Source organism: Gopherus evgoodei, chromosome 8 (genome assembly GCF_007399415.2).
Source record: "Gopherus evgoodei ecotype Sinaloan lineage chromosome 8, rGopEvg1_v1.p, whole genome shotgun sequence".
Taxonomy (NCBI): Eukaryota; Metazoa; Chordata; order Testudines; family Testudinidae; genus Gopherus; species Gopherus evgoodei.
This window is the reverse complement of record NC_044329.1, coordinates 6,908,610-6,924,825: the sequence shown is the minus strand read 5'-3', so window position 1 is coordinate 6,924,825 and position 16,216 is coordinate 6,908,610. Positions and strand designations below refer to the sequence as shown.

At 49.0% G+C, this 16,216-nt stretch overlaps 1 protein-coding gene across 6 annotated transcripts in view; it reads left to right on the top strand.

Annotated features, from left to right (window-relative positions):
• TCOF1 (treacle ribosome biogenesis factor 1) overlaps window positions 1-16,216 on the top strand; it is a 34,091-nt gene that overhangs the window by 1,624 nt on the left and 16,251 nt on the right. For 5 of the 6 annotated variants that reach the window (XM_030571729.1, XM_030571732.1, XM_030571730.1 and 2 more), the window contains exons 2-8: window positions 88-143; window positions 5,640-5,767; window positions 8,203-8,306; window positions 9,111-9,483; window positions 10,354-10,448; window positions 11,082-11,348; window positions 12,127-12,405. In XM_030571729.1, the coding sequence (XP_030427589.1) occupies window positions 88-143; window positions 5,640-5,767; window positions 8,203-8,306; window positions 9,111-9,483; window positions 10,354-10,448; window positions 11,082-11,348; window positions 12,127-12,405 (1,302 nt within the window). The remainder of the gene's footprint in view (window positions 1-87; window positions 144-5,639; window positions 5,768-8,202; window positions 8,307-9,110; window positions 9,484-10,353; window positions 10,449-11,081; window positions 11,349-12,126; window positions 12,406-16,216) is intronic. The other variant, XM_030571734.1, reaches the window with a different exon arrangement.

Genomic DNA, 16,216 nt, shown 5'->3' with positions numbered 1-16,216 from the left:
CATGGACTCATCCTTTGGACTCCATAATCTGTGTGCTTTCGTGGGGTAAATACGGTGCCTGTTCTCTCCTTTCTTCTCCTCCTACAGAAGCAGTTTCCTCCACAGTTGACCTCTCTTGAAGACATCTTCACCCACTGGCAAAAGTAAGTCTGTCTGAGAGGCAATGGGTATGAAGTGGAAGGCAGGTCATTTCTCGCTCTCCTTATAGAAATAACCCGGTTTGATTACATTGGTATGTCCGATTAATTGGAATGGGGCAATTTGGAAATATTCCCACGAGTGTCAAGATGATCGTTTTCCTAGGAGGAAAGTATCTGTTGCGCTGAGAAACCAAACAGCACCCCTGTTTGGGCTGAAATTTCTCAGCCCAGTGGCAGGCCTGACCTTTTTTACGTTAGAAAGCTGGGTGCTATTCTCGCTTGTGACTTTTTTGAGGTATATGGGGAGGGGGAATATATTTCACCAGTTAAGATGTTTTCCTAGTGATTTTTCATTTCCCCCTTTCCTGTGGACTAACCCCATTGACTTCAGTAGGATTTCATTAGGGACCAGTTGTGTGAGTAACTTACTTGTGGGCATGTTTGCAGCATTGGGGCCTTCATGTTAATAAAGAACGAAATGTATTCAGTAACCACAGGTTCTCCATGTGCTGTTTGCTGTATTTTAACCCATGGAAGGGTGATGCTTCACGGGATGAAATCGAGCTTATGACAGCTGTCAAAGGGATCAGAAAAATCCATTAGCTAGGCTGCAATCCTACAAGAGTCAGTCTGCACTGAATCATTTGCAGGAGAAATGCCCTAGTACAGAGAGTTATTAAAGATTGAACCAAATTGTACTAATAACCCCTGAGAATAGTTTATAGGTTTCATTGTATCTAAAGCATCACACAGTGAAATACAATGTATCCTGACATCCTTGGCCCGCTCCTCACCTTTGCAGTGTATCTCTTTGATCTCCCTTCTTTCATGTTTATGGGCCTATGTGATCATTAGAAACTCTACAACTCGATTCAAGAAACCTAATTGATGCAACAGTGCAACTGAGATTTTATTCTCTGTGCTGTGACCTTAATGTCTTGATATATAATGGTGCAATGCAAATTATTCTAGATACTCCTACAACCACCACTATATTACATACATTTATTTTAGATTTTAAAAAATGCACATGTAATGTTACCCTATAATACCATCCCCACTCATGTGACCCCAAACACACACATTGTTTGTCGTCTTTCTTTTCTGTTATGTCTAGACTAAAGTCTAAAGTAGTAGGGGCAGGGATCTATCGTGTTTATCTATCCGATGCCATGCTCACTAAAAGCACCTTAACATCTCTGAGGGGGAAGGATAGCTCAGTGGTTTGAGCATTGGCCTGTTAAACCCAGGGTTGTGAGTTCAGTCCTTATGGGGGCCATCTAGGGAAGTGGGGTAAAAATCTGTCTGGGGATTGGTCCTGCTTTGAGCAGGGGGTTGGACTAGATGACCTCCTGAGGTCCCTTCCAACCCTGAGATTCTATGGAGAAGTTATTATTCTTGGAACAACTTTATCTCTCTTGATTTTTGGCCTTGAAGATGAAACTCCTCCCCTTTTTGACCCATCTTAATAGCCTCTAAGCACACTCCTTTTCATCCATTGCTCTGCAACCGTTACACATCTGGCTAAGAAGAATGAGATGGGACTTTCTTTGGAGCCTTTTAATATGCCCCTTAATCAGCCAGAGAGGCTTCATTTAAGTGGTAAAAAATATTCTCCCCCTGGGACTGAATTTGCACCTTGTAGTATTAGAACACAGAGTAGTTCAATCATTCAATTAGATAGAAATGCCAGGTGAGCCTGTGCCTGGCCGTGAAAGTTAACAGAGGGACTGTCAGGCAGAATGACATCTAAATAAAACTCTTTGGGTTTTACCTTAGAATCACTGTATAATAAGGATGCTGAGTGTTCATAGCATGGTACATCCTCAAAGTCCTATACAATCAACTGATTCTCACAGCATTTTTCAGTATTGTCAATTGTCACTGAATTTGGAAGAAATTAGATTTTCAGTGGCCTTCTGAGCAGCTTATCCTATATTTTTAATAAGATGATCAGGCTAACCAGGGCCAGCTTTAGCAAGTGCGGGGCCTGATTTGTACTCACCCAGCGGGGCTCCAGATCTTCGGTGGCACTTAAGGACCCACCACTGAAATGCCGCTGAAGACCCCCTGGAGTGCCGCCGGGTGAGCAAAAATTAAAAAGATGCCGGCACGGGGTTCTCTTAGGTGTCGACGTGGGGCCCGATTCCAGGGAATCGGGCAAATCGGCCTAAAGCCTTAGGCTAACTGTTGGCTTTTATGTATAATAGAATAAGGTGTGCCAGTATAGCTATCCTGGCAAAACGCTCCTAGTGAAGACACAATTTATACTGGCAAAACCACCTTTTGTTGCTGGCATCGCTTATGCCAGATTGGTGAGCAACTTAAACTAGACCGGCAAATACATTTTAATGCTGGTATCAATGAGTCTGTGCTAGAGGTTTTGCCTGCATAGGAAAATCACAGCAGTGTCGCACCCCTACCCAACCTTGCTATGCTGTCAGTAGTTTAGAATGTAAACCTGGCCTAGGCAGCACTGTCTTCATTTAAAAAAGTAAGTCTTTAAAGTTCCTGGGCTCAATACAGGGGTAACTGGGTGAAATGTAATAGCCTGGGCTATCCAGGAGGTCAGACTACATGATCTAATAGTCTCTTCTAGTCTTACATAGATGGGGTATGAAGGGAATTGATACATAGAATGGTTATATAGGATTGGATTGGAAGAGAAGACCCAATCTGTTACACATTTTGCCTTGTGCAGGGTAGCAGTAGCTGTGTCTGTCAATTTACAAACACCTATAAGATAAGTAACAGCATGGATTTGTCAAGAACAAATTGTGTCAAACCAACTTGATAGCTTTCTTTGACAGGGTAACAAATGTTGTGGATGGGGGAAAGCGGTAGATGTGGTATAACTTGACTTTAGTAAAGCTTTTGATTTTTGTCTCATGTTACTTTCTCTTTTTTTTTTTTTAAACTAGGGAAATACAACCTACATGAAGCTACTATGAGGTGGAATTAAAACTAGTTCGAAAACCATTTCCAGAGAGTAGTTATTTGTGGTTCACGGTCAAGCTGGAAGGGCATAATGAGTAGGGTCCCACAGGGATCAGTTCTGGGTCCGGTTCTATTCAATATCTTCATCAATGATTTAGATAATGGCATACAGAGTACGCTTTGCAGACAATACCAAGCTGGGAGGGGTTGCAAGTGCTTTGGAAGATAGGATTAAAATTCAAAATTATCTGGAGAAATGGTCTGAAGTAAATGGGATGAAATTCAATAAGGACAGATGCCAACTACTCCACTTAGGAGGGAACAATCAGTTGCACACATACAAAATGGGAAATGACTGTGTAGGAAGGAGTACTGTGGAAAGGGATCTGGGGGTCACTGTGGTTCACAAGCTAAATCCGAGTCAACAGTGTAACACTGTTGCCTACAACACTCCTGCTGATACATCCTGGAATGATGTCTGCTTTTTTTTTTTTGCAAGACAGGAGAAGTAATTCTTCCATTCTACTCTGTGCTGATTAAGCCTCAGCTGGAGTATTGTGTCCAGTTCTGGGCACCACATTTCAGGAAAGATGTGGACAGATTGGAGAAAGTCTAGAGATGAGCAGCAAAAATGATTAAAGGTCTAGAAAACATGACCTGTGAGGGAAGATTGAAAAAATTAGGTTTGTTTAGTCTGGAGACGAGAGGGCTGAGAAGGGGACATGGTAACAGTTTTAAAGTACATAAAAGTTTGTTACAAGGAGGAGGGAGAAAAATTGTTCTTCTTAACCTCTCAGGATAGGACAAGAAGGAACGGGCTTAAATTGCAGCAAGGGTGGTTTAGGTTGAACATGAGGGAAAACTTCCCAACTGTCAGGATGGCTAAGCACTGGAATAAATTGCCTAGGGAGGTTGCGGAATCTCCACCACTGGAGACTTTTAAGAGCAGGTTGGACAAACACCTGTCCAGGATGTTCTAGATCAGTGGTTCTCAACCTATTTACTATTGTGGTCTGCATGTTGAGAACCACTGTGCCAGACACACACTGGCCTGCACTGTCAGTGTGTCCCTTCCCCTCGGGGGCAGGCCCATGTCACACTGACTCCCTATGCCCAGCGCTCCCCTGTCCAGTGCCCACCACCACCACACAGAGACTCAGAGCGGGGCCAGGAGCAGCATCCTGGGCACAGGGCCAGCAGCCGGGACCCGTGTCGGGCCAGGAGTGGGGACCCGCATAAAACCTGGGGGTGCTGCAGCACCCCCCATGTCCCTAGTTCTTGCACTTATGCTGCCCAGCACCCCCCCCAAACCTCTCTACTGCCCAGCACTCCCTACCCCCTCACTGCCCAGATCCCCCCCACCTCTTTTTCCCCCCACACACCCCTCAGTACTCACTATTCTGTACTCACTGCCCTGCTGGGAGATGACTGTCCACCAGGCAATCACAGGAGTGGGGCCTGCCCAGGCCAGGCTCCCTCAAGACCCACTTGCCCAGCCAGGCCCCCTGCATTGGACTGCTGAGCTCTTCCATTGCCACAGGGGCCTGCTTCGCCTCCCCTGCTGGCAGGAGTGCTCCAGCTGGGCTCCGTGGGGCCGTCTCCCCCTCAACCAGCCCTGTCCCCTGCTGGACCAGAGTGACAAACTGAATCCTTTTTTTTGTTTTTTGTTTTTTTTAAACATACAGCTGGGCCACAGCTGTGTGTTAATTGGTCCAAGGCTTGAGAACTGCTGGATAATACTTAGTCCTGCCATGAACACAGGGGTCTGGACTAGAAGAGACCTCAGGAGGTCATCCAGTCCTGTGAGTCCATGATTTTCACCCATAAATCCAGTTCATATTGTAATTTTGTGTCCTTTAGGTGTGACCATCCAAGTTTGAATGGGTGTGTAGCCTCTAGATCATGGGTCAGTTTTGCATCACAATCCATTAGCCTCCATATATCCAGGGGAGCTTGTCCAGTAGGACCAAGCCATGTAAAACAAGTCTAGTCATTGCTGCAGTTGTAACGTGAGACTGACCAGACATTGAATAGAGCACTGGACTGGGGCTCAGGAGTTCGAGGTTTTATTCCTGGCTCTGCCATTGGCCTGCTGGGTGACCTTGGGCAAGCAGCTTGCTTGCTCTGTGCCTCGGTTTCCCCATTGGCAAAATAGGGGTAATGATACTGATCTCCTCCGTAAAGCACCTTGAGATCTGTGGAGGAAAAGTGCTAGATAAGAGTTTATTATTAATCATTTGACTGTCAGCAAGAACAGCATTTTTCCAAATACTTGAGGCTAAATTTCCTGACTCTGGCTACCGGCCCTTGCCCTGTACCGATGGAATTCATTTCTAGCCATTTCTCCTCTTCACCTTCCTGTAAAGTGTCACATCCAGGGTTTGGCTAAGAAGGATTATGGGGAATTCTCCTCAGATCACCATAAGTCATTCCAGAGTCAGCCATCTGAGGTAACTGCAGAGCAGTGACAGTTCCTATTCTGACCCTGGAGGAATGAGGCTGGATGAATTGATAAGTATTTCTGCTATTTAATGGTGTTTCCCTTTTTAACACCACCTACAGAACTCCCTCAAACACCAAGAAACGAAAGGCAAGCAACTCTGGGGGAGGCAGTGCAGCAAAGAAGATCAGGGTGCCTGATCCCAAGAGCAGCTCTGAAAGTTCGGAAGAGGAGACGAAAGCTGTGACAGGTAAGAGCCTTTCACTGCCAAGAACAGCCTATGTGGCGCGGACCACAGAGAGGGCTAGTAGGCAACAGGTGTGGCTGATGCACCGATAGCTTAATAATATGTGGCTCACTGTTATAGTGGAGCTCGAAACGGTGTGGTCTAGTGGTTAGAGCCACAGATGAGGACTCAGGAGACCTAGGTTCTATTCCCAGCTCTTCCACTGGCCTGCTGGGCGTGGGTGGAGCCCCCCTCTGGGGAGGCTGACCCCCTGTTCTGCCCATGACTGGAGCCCTGAGACCCCCTACCCCCTCACTCCCGGCAGCTGGTGCCACAAGCCCCCTGCCCGGAGAGCCCTCTCCCCTCCAGCCATAGGAGGCCTGGGCCAGCTGAAGCCCCGAGGCCCACCTGGAGGAGCCCTGGGATGGCCGAAGCCATGCAGTGCCTCCCCTCCCCAGACCCAACCTGCGCAGGAACCTGCATGAGCCTCCCCTGGCCTATTATATCTACCGCCCATGCTGCTGGGTGACCCCGAGCAAGTCATTTTTGCCTCTGTGCTCAGTTTCCCTATCTGTGCAGTTGAATGCAGCTGCTGGGAGGAGCAGTGGTTTCCCATTCAAGCCCCTTTCACCGGCAAGGAGTCGGGGCAGACTGACAGAGAACTCAGGATTGGCTGCATGCACAAGCAGCAGACTCTCAGGAGGACTTGCCATACGTCAGCCCAGGGGGGGAATGTGGTGTGTGTTTAAAGCTTACCCGTGTGATTTCAGCTAGGGGGTCTTAGTCTTCCCTTGGGATTCAGGGCCTTTCTCCTCCATACTCACGGGGTTTGCTTATCTCCGGTGGAGGAGGAGAACTCTCCCACTGCTTCTCCAGCAGGCTGTTTCTCTAGCCTAGTGTTTAAAGGTGGGATGTTAGATCGAGCTACCAAGCTCACTCTAATTACTGCCTTCTAAAACTAGCCAAGGAAAATCCATCGAAACTCACTGAGGTAAATCTTACAGGAGAGCCCTTCGAGCTCAACCTGCTGAGTCAGTTAAATTGTGTCTGCATTGATGTTCAGTGTTGTTTCAGTCAAGTTAAGCTAACTTGATGTGGGTGAAGGGAGAGCAGATTTTTCCTAGTCCACACAAGGCCTCTCTGATAATACCATCATTACGTCTTGATATCCGTAGATTAATACACAGCAATTCCTGCTGTGTCCATAATGTGATTCCACCTCTGCTCTATTGCCGCCACACACATCTGGGGATTTCTCTCAACTCATAGAAAGGAGGGGTGAGAGGCAGGGGAAGAGACCATAAGAATGGCCCTACTGGGTCAGACCAAGGGTCCATCTAGCCCAGTATCCTGTCTTCTGGCAGTGGCCAGTGCCAGGTGCCCCAGAGGGAATGAACAGAACAGGGAATCATCAAGTGATCCATTCCCTGTTGCTCATTCCAAGCTCCTGGCAAACAGAGGATAGTCTAATTTTGGCAATTAATTGATCTTTGACTATTAGTGATAAATATGCCCAATGGCCTGTGATGGGATGTGATCTGAGTTACTACAGAGAATTCTTTCCTGGGTGTCTGGCTGGTGAGTCTTTCCCACATGCTCAGGGTTTAGCTGATTGCCATATTTGGGGTCAGGAAGGAATTTTCCTCCAGGGCAGATTGGCAGAGGCCCTGGGGGATTTTTGCCTTCCCCTACAGCGTGGGGCACAGGTCACTTGCTGGAGGATTCTCTGCACCTTGAAGTCTTTTAACCACAAGTTGAAACTTCATTAGCTCAGACATAGGTCAGGGGTTCGTTGCAGGGGTGGGTGGGTGGGTGAGATTCTGTGGCCTGCGTTGTACAGGAGGTCAAACTGGAGGATCATAGTGGTCCCTTCTGACCTTAAAGTCTATGAGTCTGAGAGGCTAGGGACACCATCCCTGCCCATTCTGACTAATAGCCATTGATGGACCTATCCTCCATGAACTTATCTAGATCTTTTTTGAACCCTGTTATAGTCTTGGCCTTCACAACATCCTCTGGCAAGGAGTTCCGTAGGTTGACTGTGCACTGTGTGAAGAAGAACTTCCTTTTATTTGTGTTAAACCTGCTGCCTACTAATTTCATTTGGTGACCCCTAGTTCTTGTATTATGAGAAGTAGTAAACAATGCTTCCTTATCTACTTTCTCTACACCAGTCATGATTTTATAGACCTCAATTATATCTCCCCTTAGCCGTCTCTTTTTTCCAAGCTGAAGAGCCCCAGTCTTATTAATCTCTCCTCATACGGAAGCCGTTCCATACCCCTAATCATTATTGTTGTCCTTTTCTGAACCTTTCCTCTGACGCTGTGGTAATGTGCAGAACCAGCTTCTGCATAACCAGGGGTCTGTAGCTAGTGCTACCTTCATCTCCAGTTGGTGGGAAGCTAGTCTTATGTTTTGAGTCTCTGCATATTGTGGCTTTCCCTTGTGTGTGGCAGCTGGCACCCCTGTTGTGACTAACTCCACGGTGCAGGCAGAGAGCAGCGGGGATGAAGACTCCTCTTCAGAAGAGGAGGCAGCGGCTGGAAAGGAAGTAAAGGAGGTAAGGTGACCTTTTCTCCGTGCCATCCCCCAAGGCTGCTAGTGGCCTGTGGCCAGGGCTGCGTTAGAAAGTTCTAGAAATGCGCGGGGGAGGGTGTTCGTCACAAACCCTAGTTAGAACAGCAAAAAAGAGCTTTTGGTGCTCCAGTTTATTTCATCTGGGGAGCCTGTATAAGCTATACTGAAGTATGCTTCAGCTCTGGGAGGGTTTGCCAGTATGGTTGTACTGACAACCCTCTTCTGCTGCCTGAGGGAGTTGTGCATATGGCTTCGTAAAAGGAAATTGACCATGGAGGTTGAACCTGTTCGCATGGAAAGTGCTTTTCATTCACTTTGAGGAGTTAAGCGACTCAAGTGTTGTTTAGATGTGGCACTAATGAGGGCGAGGGAGGTTAAAGGAGCTCTGAACTCCCTCTTTACTCCATGCACCAGTTAATTAGGTGCTCACTTCAGGGAAAAAAAACAAAAGCCTCCTTCAAACCTCTTCTGCCTGATTGGGGCAGTGACCCCAGCAAAACTCTGCTCGAGTTGCTGGTGTGCCGGAGAAGTGCACTCTGAAGGCCAGCTACATTGCTGGTGCAAGTCCCTTGAGCTCCCTGGTGGTGCTCTGTGGATGAAGATGAACGTGTCTCCAAGTGCCTCTGTTTAAATGCAAAGACAACCTTCATGTCAGAGAACGTTAATGACTCGATGCATTTCAGCATTTTCTGGGTGGTGGGTCCTCAAATCTAGTTCAGAGCATCACAATTCCATGAAGAGGACAAAAGGATGTCTTGGAACTGACTTCTTTTGTTGTTTCCTCCAGGTGAGAACTGCTGCAGCGGGTAGCAAAGCTGCTAACTCTCTGCAGCACGCTGCCCAAAACAAAGCCAGTGCCACTTTAGGTGAGCCTGGGGCTGGTGGTGTAGCTCAGACCAGAGCAGCAAAGAGTAAAGCCATCTCAAATAAGGTCACACCTGGTACATCGGCTACTTCTTCAGCTCTGGGCAAAGCAGGCCAGAAGAAAGCTGGTGCTGGTAAGCCAGGACCTGCTGCAGCAATTCAGGCCAAAGTAGGACAAAGCAAAGCAGCAGCAGCAGTTACTGCAAAGGCAGCAGAGAGCTCTGAAAGCAGCGATTCATCAGAGAGTGAGGAAGGGGAGAAGGTGCCAGCAGCAAAGCTCCCACCTCCCAAGTCAGGTGAGAAGCCCATGGGCTTGGGATGCATTTCCTAAGGCATTGCACAGCCGTTGTGCTGGTCGTGAGACGTGCATCTCCGTTCTGGCTTTACAGTGTATCAGTTCTGAATTACTTCCCTAGTATTGCCGCAGGCCTCATGGCTCCAGCTCTCCTGGCAGATAACCACCAAAGCAAAACTGCTCCCTGTAGAGACTAAAGAAACCTGACAGAAGAGGGAGCAACACAAGCACTGCCAGTCACACCAGCGCAGGTTGCGTTAAGGGACACATTGCTTGGCTCTGCGATACAGAGAAATGCATGGGATCTAAAGTCTGGGGTAGCAAATGCTACAGTTAAGGGTCTTGTTCAGTGTCCAGTACGATGGAGTGCTGATGGGTCAGGGCCACTGGATGATACCAGAACGCTGCTTTATTCTGAGCGCTCTGAAGAAGTCACTCAAACTTTCCATGTTTGGGCTCATGCCAGAAGTGAATTGTTGTTGATGTTTTGAGGGGGAAATTGCCCAGAAAAGAAATGCTCCAAGTTTGAGACCTGATCCTGCAATGAGGGTGTGTGTGTAAGTGTCCACACTGCACTTGCTCCAGGAGCAGAGACTCGGGATGACTGGTCCTCCTTGAGGGAGGGCCTCCTAAGGGAGTGTGAGGGGGTTAATATTAAATATGTGACTTGAAAATTTTGTTGACATGCTCAGTAGGTGCCTCTGAGATTTTAGCGGTATCGCTGGGCCCTGCCCCCACGCGACATGACTGTCGCCTCTCCCCTGTGCCTTCTAACTGGTTCCCGTAACCTAAAAGTTGCATGAGCGTAGCTGTCTGCATGGACTCGACAAGAGAGCGCGGTGTGAGTGATGTCTCCTCTCTGGTGTTTCAGCACTAAAGCAAAAGGTGGGAAAGGCAGAGAGTAGCAGTGAGGACTCGAGCGATGAGACTTCCTCTGAAGAGAAATTAAAAACCCCGGCGCTCCAGGTATCTGCCTCCAAGAGGGTCCATTGAGTGCTTTAAGCATTCCCCACCACCACCACTCATACATATCCTGTACCCTCCCAGGGCCAAGCGTTGTTAAGGCCCTTCCCCAGACTGATAGTGGGGCAGGGACTATGAACAGTTTTCTCTGAAGCCAGGGCACTGAGGAAACAGACTCCACCCCACCCAACAGCACCTCCCAGCCTCTGTCGGCCCCAAAGTCTGGGTCCCGCTCCCTCACTGGAGGGTTAGAGCAGAGGGAGGACCGAACCCTGAGCCGCTCTGACTGTAGGATGCGCTCCATGCAGACGAGTGGGATACTGAGAACCCAGAGAGTGTAAAATGAATAACAGCCTGTTGTGCTGATTAAATGAAAGTTCCCACACCGCCATCTCCAGCGTAAACTAACCTGCTGCAGAATCGCCAGTTGTTGCCCGACCCAAGGGCCTTGCACGGACTTATGGTCCAGCTTGCTGCAGAGCAGGAGAGCCTTGTTTGTAGCTAATCCCACCCCCTGATCAAGGCTTGTGCTCTGAGCTAACCTCGACCCCTGACTTCCCTTCGGCTTCCTCCCACCCCTACTCCTGCACAGATGTTTGATATCCCTCCTCAGTCAGTCTCTTCTCTCAACTCCAGACAAAACCAGCTGCGAAAGCAGCACAGGTCAATGCAACACCAGTGAAAAGCGCGCCAGCCACTCCAGCGCCCACCAAGAGGACCCCAGGGAAAGTGTCCAGCCCAGCTCCATGGAAACCAACTGCAGATACACCAACCCAGAGCAAACCAGGAACTGCAAAGGTGACAGCTCCTGCAAAGGCTGCTGGGAGTGCAAAGGCAAAGGACACTTCTGAGAGCAGCAGTTCATCGGACAGTGATGATGAGGAAGCCACGTCAGCGGTACAGGTAGGTCAGTTTGAGCCTATTGTCCCTCCCACCTGTCCTGAGGCCTGGGGATGCTACGAATGGGAACCTCGTAAAAAGCACAGTGCACTGCAAGGTCGCACTTGCAACAGGGTAGGGAATGGTCCCAGTTAATGTTTCCACTGTAAACTTTAAGTGACCAGTTGAAAATTAAGTGTGTTGATTTCAACAGGCAAAAGATGCATGAGTGCTTTTAACTAAAATCCAACACTGGCGGTGTTCTCCATCCAAGAAAGGAAAATTCTACTCAAAACCCTCCCGAGTTCTAGATCTGATCCATGGATTCACAGCTGAGTGTTGGATCTGCAATATCTAACATCGGCAAACTCTAGCATCACCTGATTGCTGCTGCTTTTGTGCCTGGGTAGGGGAGGTTTGGTCCTTTTCACCATTGGTTCCTGTGCTGTGGTGCATGAGGAACGGAGCCGTTCATGTTCTCGTGCAGTGGGCAGCCTTTTCTCCCCCCCACTGTTTGTGCAGCTGTGACCAGTTACACAGCAGACTATTAAGGAATTTCAGTTACTGCTCTCTCACCCTAGGAGATGTCTTCCAATGGCCAGGAGGACTGATGAAGGGTGCCTGGCTCGCCACGCTGGTCACCCATCCTCTCTTAGCATTTTCAGCCTTGGCACATCTTGCAGTCTCTTTCTTTCTAGACCAACATCTTGATCCCTTAAATTTTATCCTGGGAAGACGCATTTCCCCACCCCAAGTCATGGATTCCTGTTGTGTTTATTCTGTTCTTGTCTCTTGGCTCTAGACCAACCCATCTGCAAAAGCTCCCCAGGCCATGGCGACGCTAGTGAAAAGTGCACCAGCCACTCCTCCATCCACCAGGGCAGCTCTGGCAAAAGCCTCGACCCCAGCTCCACAGAAGCAGCCCTCAAAACCAGCTGTGCCCAGCCAGCCCAGTGTGGGGCTTCAAACGACCAGAACCACTGCAAAGGCTGCTGGGAGTGTAAAGCAAGAAGAGAGCTCAGAGAGCAGTGACTCATCGAGCAGCGAGGACGAAGCACCCCCAGTGCCGATAAGCCAGAAGGTTTGTAATTCTTGCCTCTAGTTGGGTTCCGAGATGCTGGTGATGGTCGTGTTAGTGGCTGGCTGTTCATACTGCTATGCTTAGGATGCTAAATCTTTCTGATGTATGAAATCTCTGACCTCTGCAAGGTGTCCCTTCATCTTTGCTTTGTAGAATTACTATGAATTGTTTTCTGATTTGATGGGCCCCTGCTTTAATACATCATTTAAAGACCAGCCGTTTCTGAGTGACTAGTTCATAGTTACTGAATTCTCTGGCTCCTTTGTAGAACTTGTGTTTTGCTTTGCCAGAGAACTGGCTGCTGCCAATAAGATCAAACACAAGTCATTGCAAAACACTATAGTAAAATACAAGCCAAGGCGTGGGGCGCCCGTAGCGTAGTATCACTTGGCTTAAAACGTCTCCCATTCTTCAGCAGTCTGAGGAGCCAAACCAGCAGAAACTGTACATGGAGAACTCCAGGGTGAAACAGGTTATTTGCCTGCATCCAAACGCTGACTCTGCTCTGTCATAGGAATTTTAGCTGGACGGAGCCCTCCCCTCTTGCTTCCTTTCGACTGGAACTCGTGACATAGGTCCCAGACTGGATACATATGGGGCCAAAAGCACCCTGGGCTTGCTTCACGTGTGCCCAGGGAGCCTGCTCATGCTTGCATAGGCCGGAACCAGTTCCCATTAAAGCTGATGGCAAAACTCCCATTGCTTCCAGTGGGATCGGGATCAGGCTGAGTGTTTTGCAAGGCAGAAATCCACACGGTGTGGATTTTCACCTCTCGGTTGTTCATGATTAATCTGGCCACGACGATGGCCCTGGGGAGTCATTACTGGTAGGGCGCATCCTTATCAGTGGTGGCCCCAAGTGCTTGCTAGTCTTCCTGAAGATGGCAGCCTGCAAGGCGCAGTCTGACAGTGCGTGCAAGATTGTGGCCTAGTCCCCCCCCGCATCTGCAAGAGTTCTCTCCTCTCTCCTCTCTCTCTCTCTGCCCATTTGGTGTAGACAAGTCAGAGTCCGATGAGCTCTGCATGTTGGCTTTTACACTGGATTGTCCTGGTCTGCTGGCTTGGGGAACATCTCTGCGTGGTTGGTGCTATCCCAGTCTGTCTCTCTCAGCATTTCTACACTGCGATTCAAATCTTAACGCTGGTTGAGAATGAGGGGTATTGCGGGGGAAGGGGAGATTTTATGCTGCATGAAGAATTTGTGCAAGCCCTTCTAGCAATAGTAAAAGGTGAAGAACGCATTTTCCCCACACTGTCTTCAGTTGAAAAGAATACCCTACCTGAGGCAGAAGAAGCGCTCTCTCTTGATGAAGGGCTATTAAAGGATTTGCAAATTTGGGATTCCCACGTACCAGTTGCTGCTGCCGAGAGAGGCTGTAACCAAAATGGGCTGGCTTTCATGACGCCAGCACCCAGGGACTTGGAATGAAGGTTGGCCTTTAGCCATTCTGCCCATTTGTGTCCACAATCCGGCTCTCCCAGTGGAACGTCTCTGGGCAGATGGAGAACATGAAGTACTTGGGCATATGTTTAACCACTAACTTGTGGTATCCTGCAGCTTCCGATCATTTCTAAGCAAGATCCAGACAGGTACAGAGAATTGCAAGCCGCTTCATCTTTCGCTGCGGGGGCGGATTAGCACAATTAAAATGAACATCATGCCTACATCGAACTGCTTAATTAGTATGTTTACCACTGAAGATTTAGGATTATTTAGTCAAAGAAATTTGTTTGCAAAGGTGTTGTGTTCCCCCCGCCTGCAATGGGGAAGCAAACAAGATTGACCTTGAAGAAACTTCAGGCTTTTTCAAACTTTCCAAACCCACCTGTGCAATAAGGCCAAAAATTTCATACGGGCCCACTGGTGTTCCTGTGCCTCACTTTAGATGTGCAGCAAGTCTATGTCTCCTGCCAGCGCCCAGAAATGGACGCATAGAGTATTCATGGACGTGACGGAAAACCTGGCTGTGAGCTTTGATCTGGACTCAGTGCTGAGGTGATAGCCCACTAGACCCTTAGGGGAGATGAAGCGTGACTGCGTCCTGAGCTCATATCTTGGAGCGGAAGTCTTTATTCTTTTATATTGTGACGCATCCCCAGTTACTGAGCTCGTTGTTGGTATGCTGGGAGTGCTTCCTGTGTACGCCGGGAGACTAGAGTTGGTGTGTGTGACTGATACAGCTTCTGGGGAGCATGCTCACTTTCTGACTCCCTGCATTATGCAAATAAGCTAAAGCGCCTGGGGGAGGCGGGTGATTCAACTCCAGCATGCTGCCACCACTGGGCCGGGAGCTATTTGCAGGGCAGCAGAGAGAGAGAGAAAGGAAGTGAGGGAGGAGAGAACAGGAAGGTCAATCTGTAGTTACACTTCCACCATCTCATGAATTTCTCTCAGGTACCAGCATCTCTAGCATGGCAGACTGCTCCACAACCTTTCCACCCCTTTACTTCTGGCTTCTTCCAGTCTCCTGAGTCCATAAAACGCACTGGCCTGGATTGTGTTCTGCACGGCTCACCTGGGGCCGTTTTACAGCCAGTGTAGTTCAGCCATGGTATAGGGTGAATCTCTGCCTGGGCTCATTCACTAGGATGTGGCAGCCCTGTAGAAATGATACCTGCTGCCTTTTTAGGGAAATGTTCTTACATAGTGTCCGAATGCTGCTATCTGATTGTCTTCCAGGTCCTTGAGCTGTTCCCTAGTACCTCCTCCTGTTATGCATGGGAAGCTCGCTCTCTGAACATGAGCAAGAGTCTGTCCTGTCACTAGGAAGTTGGAGGCAAGTGACTTAGGCTAGATCCAATATCCCGCAAGTGCTGGTCTCTGATGAGGCGGAGTCTGGTGTGCTCCCAAGTGGGTGATTCATTTAAATCTCTGCATCTGTTTCTGATAATGCTCTCGATTTGCCATCTAGAAGCTGGCCCCTCTCTTGGAGATAGTGACTCATGTTAACCAAAACAAAACAGAGACTCCAGTTTGTTTTCCTCTCTCGTCCTTGTGGAGGTTTCTGTGTCTCTGTGCAGAGCCTGGAGATGCCTGGCTTGTTTGGAGAGCCCCTTCTGTAATGGGTAAACACTCCGATACTGACGTCTGTTCAGCAGCTGGTTTAAATGTAATAAACGCTGCCCCAGGGGCAGCGCTCTGCGGGGCCGTGCCAGAAAGCCAGGTGTGACACAGTCTTCCATCTCACAAAGCTGCAAACCTGGGGCTCCTGGCCACTGGCATGGAGCAGCCACCCCTACAGGCTGTCAGAGCAGCTGTGATGTTCTAGTTCTGCACTGGTATTGGGCAGGGGGAGCCTGAGTATCAAGTCCGGCACAGGGGTAAAGGGACTGAATGCTGCTGGGGACTGGACCATTCATGGTAGAGCTAGTGTCACGCTCCGTCTTCCCTGAGAAGAGTTCTGGGAACAGCTTCCAGGCCATGGGACACCGCCCCCAAAATGGGTCACAGCCACGGGCAGGCTGGGTGATACTCTGCTCCCACTGTGCCTGGCAAACGGAGTATCCCCGAACGTCTAACTGCCAGGAGCTGTGACTGGACCTCAGGATGGATCACTCAGCAAGTGCCCTGTTCTGTTCATTCCCTCTGAAGCATCTGGCACTGGCCACTGTGGGAAGATGAGATCCTGGGCCAGGTGGACCGTTGGTTGGCCCAGTTATGCTCTTGCTTGGCCAGAGCGAACTGGTGCTTGAGCGTTCAGCCCAGCATGTGAAGATCAGGCTGTGTTTGGATGCCTGAGTGGGTGCAGAGTGTGTCTGCCCCCGAAGAACCCCAAAGAGTGGGGAAGTCTCTGGGACTTCCTCTCTTTAG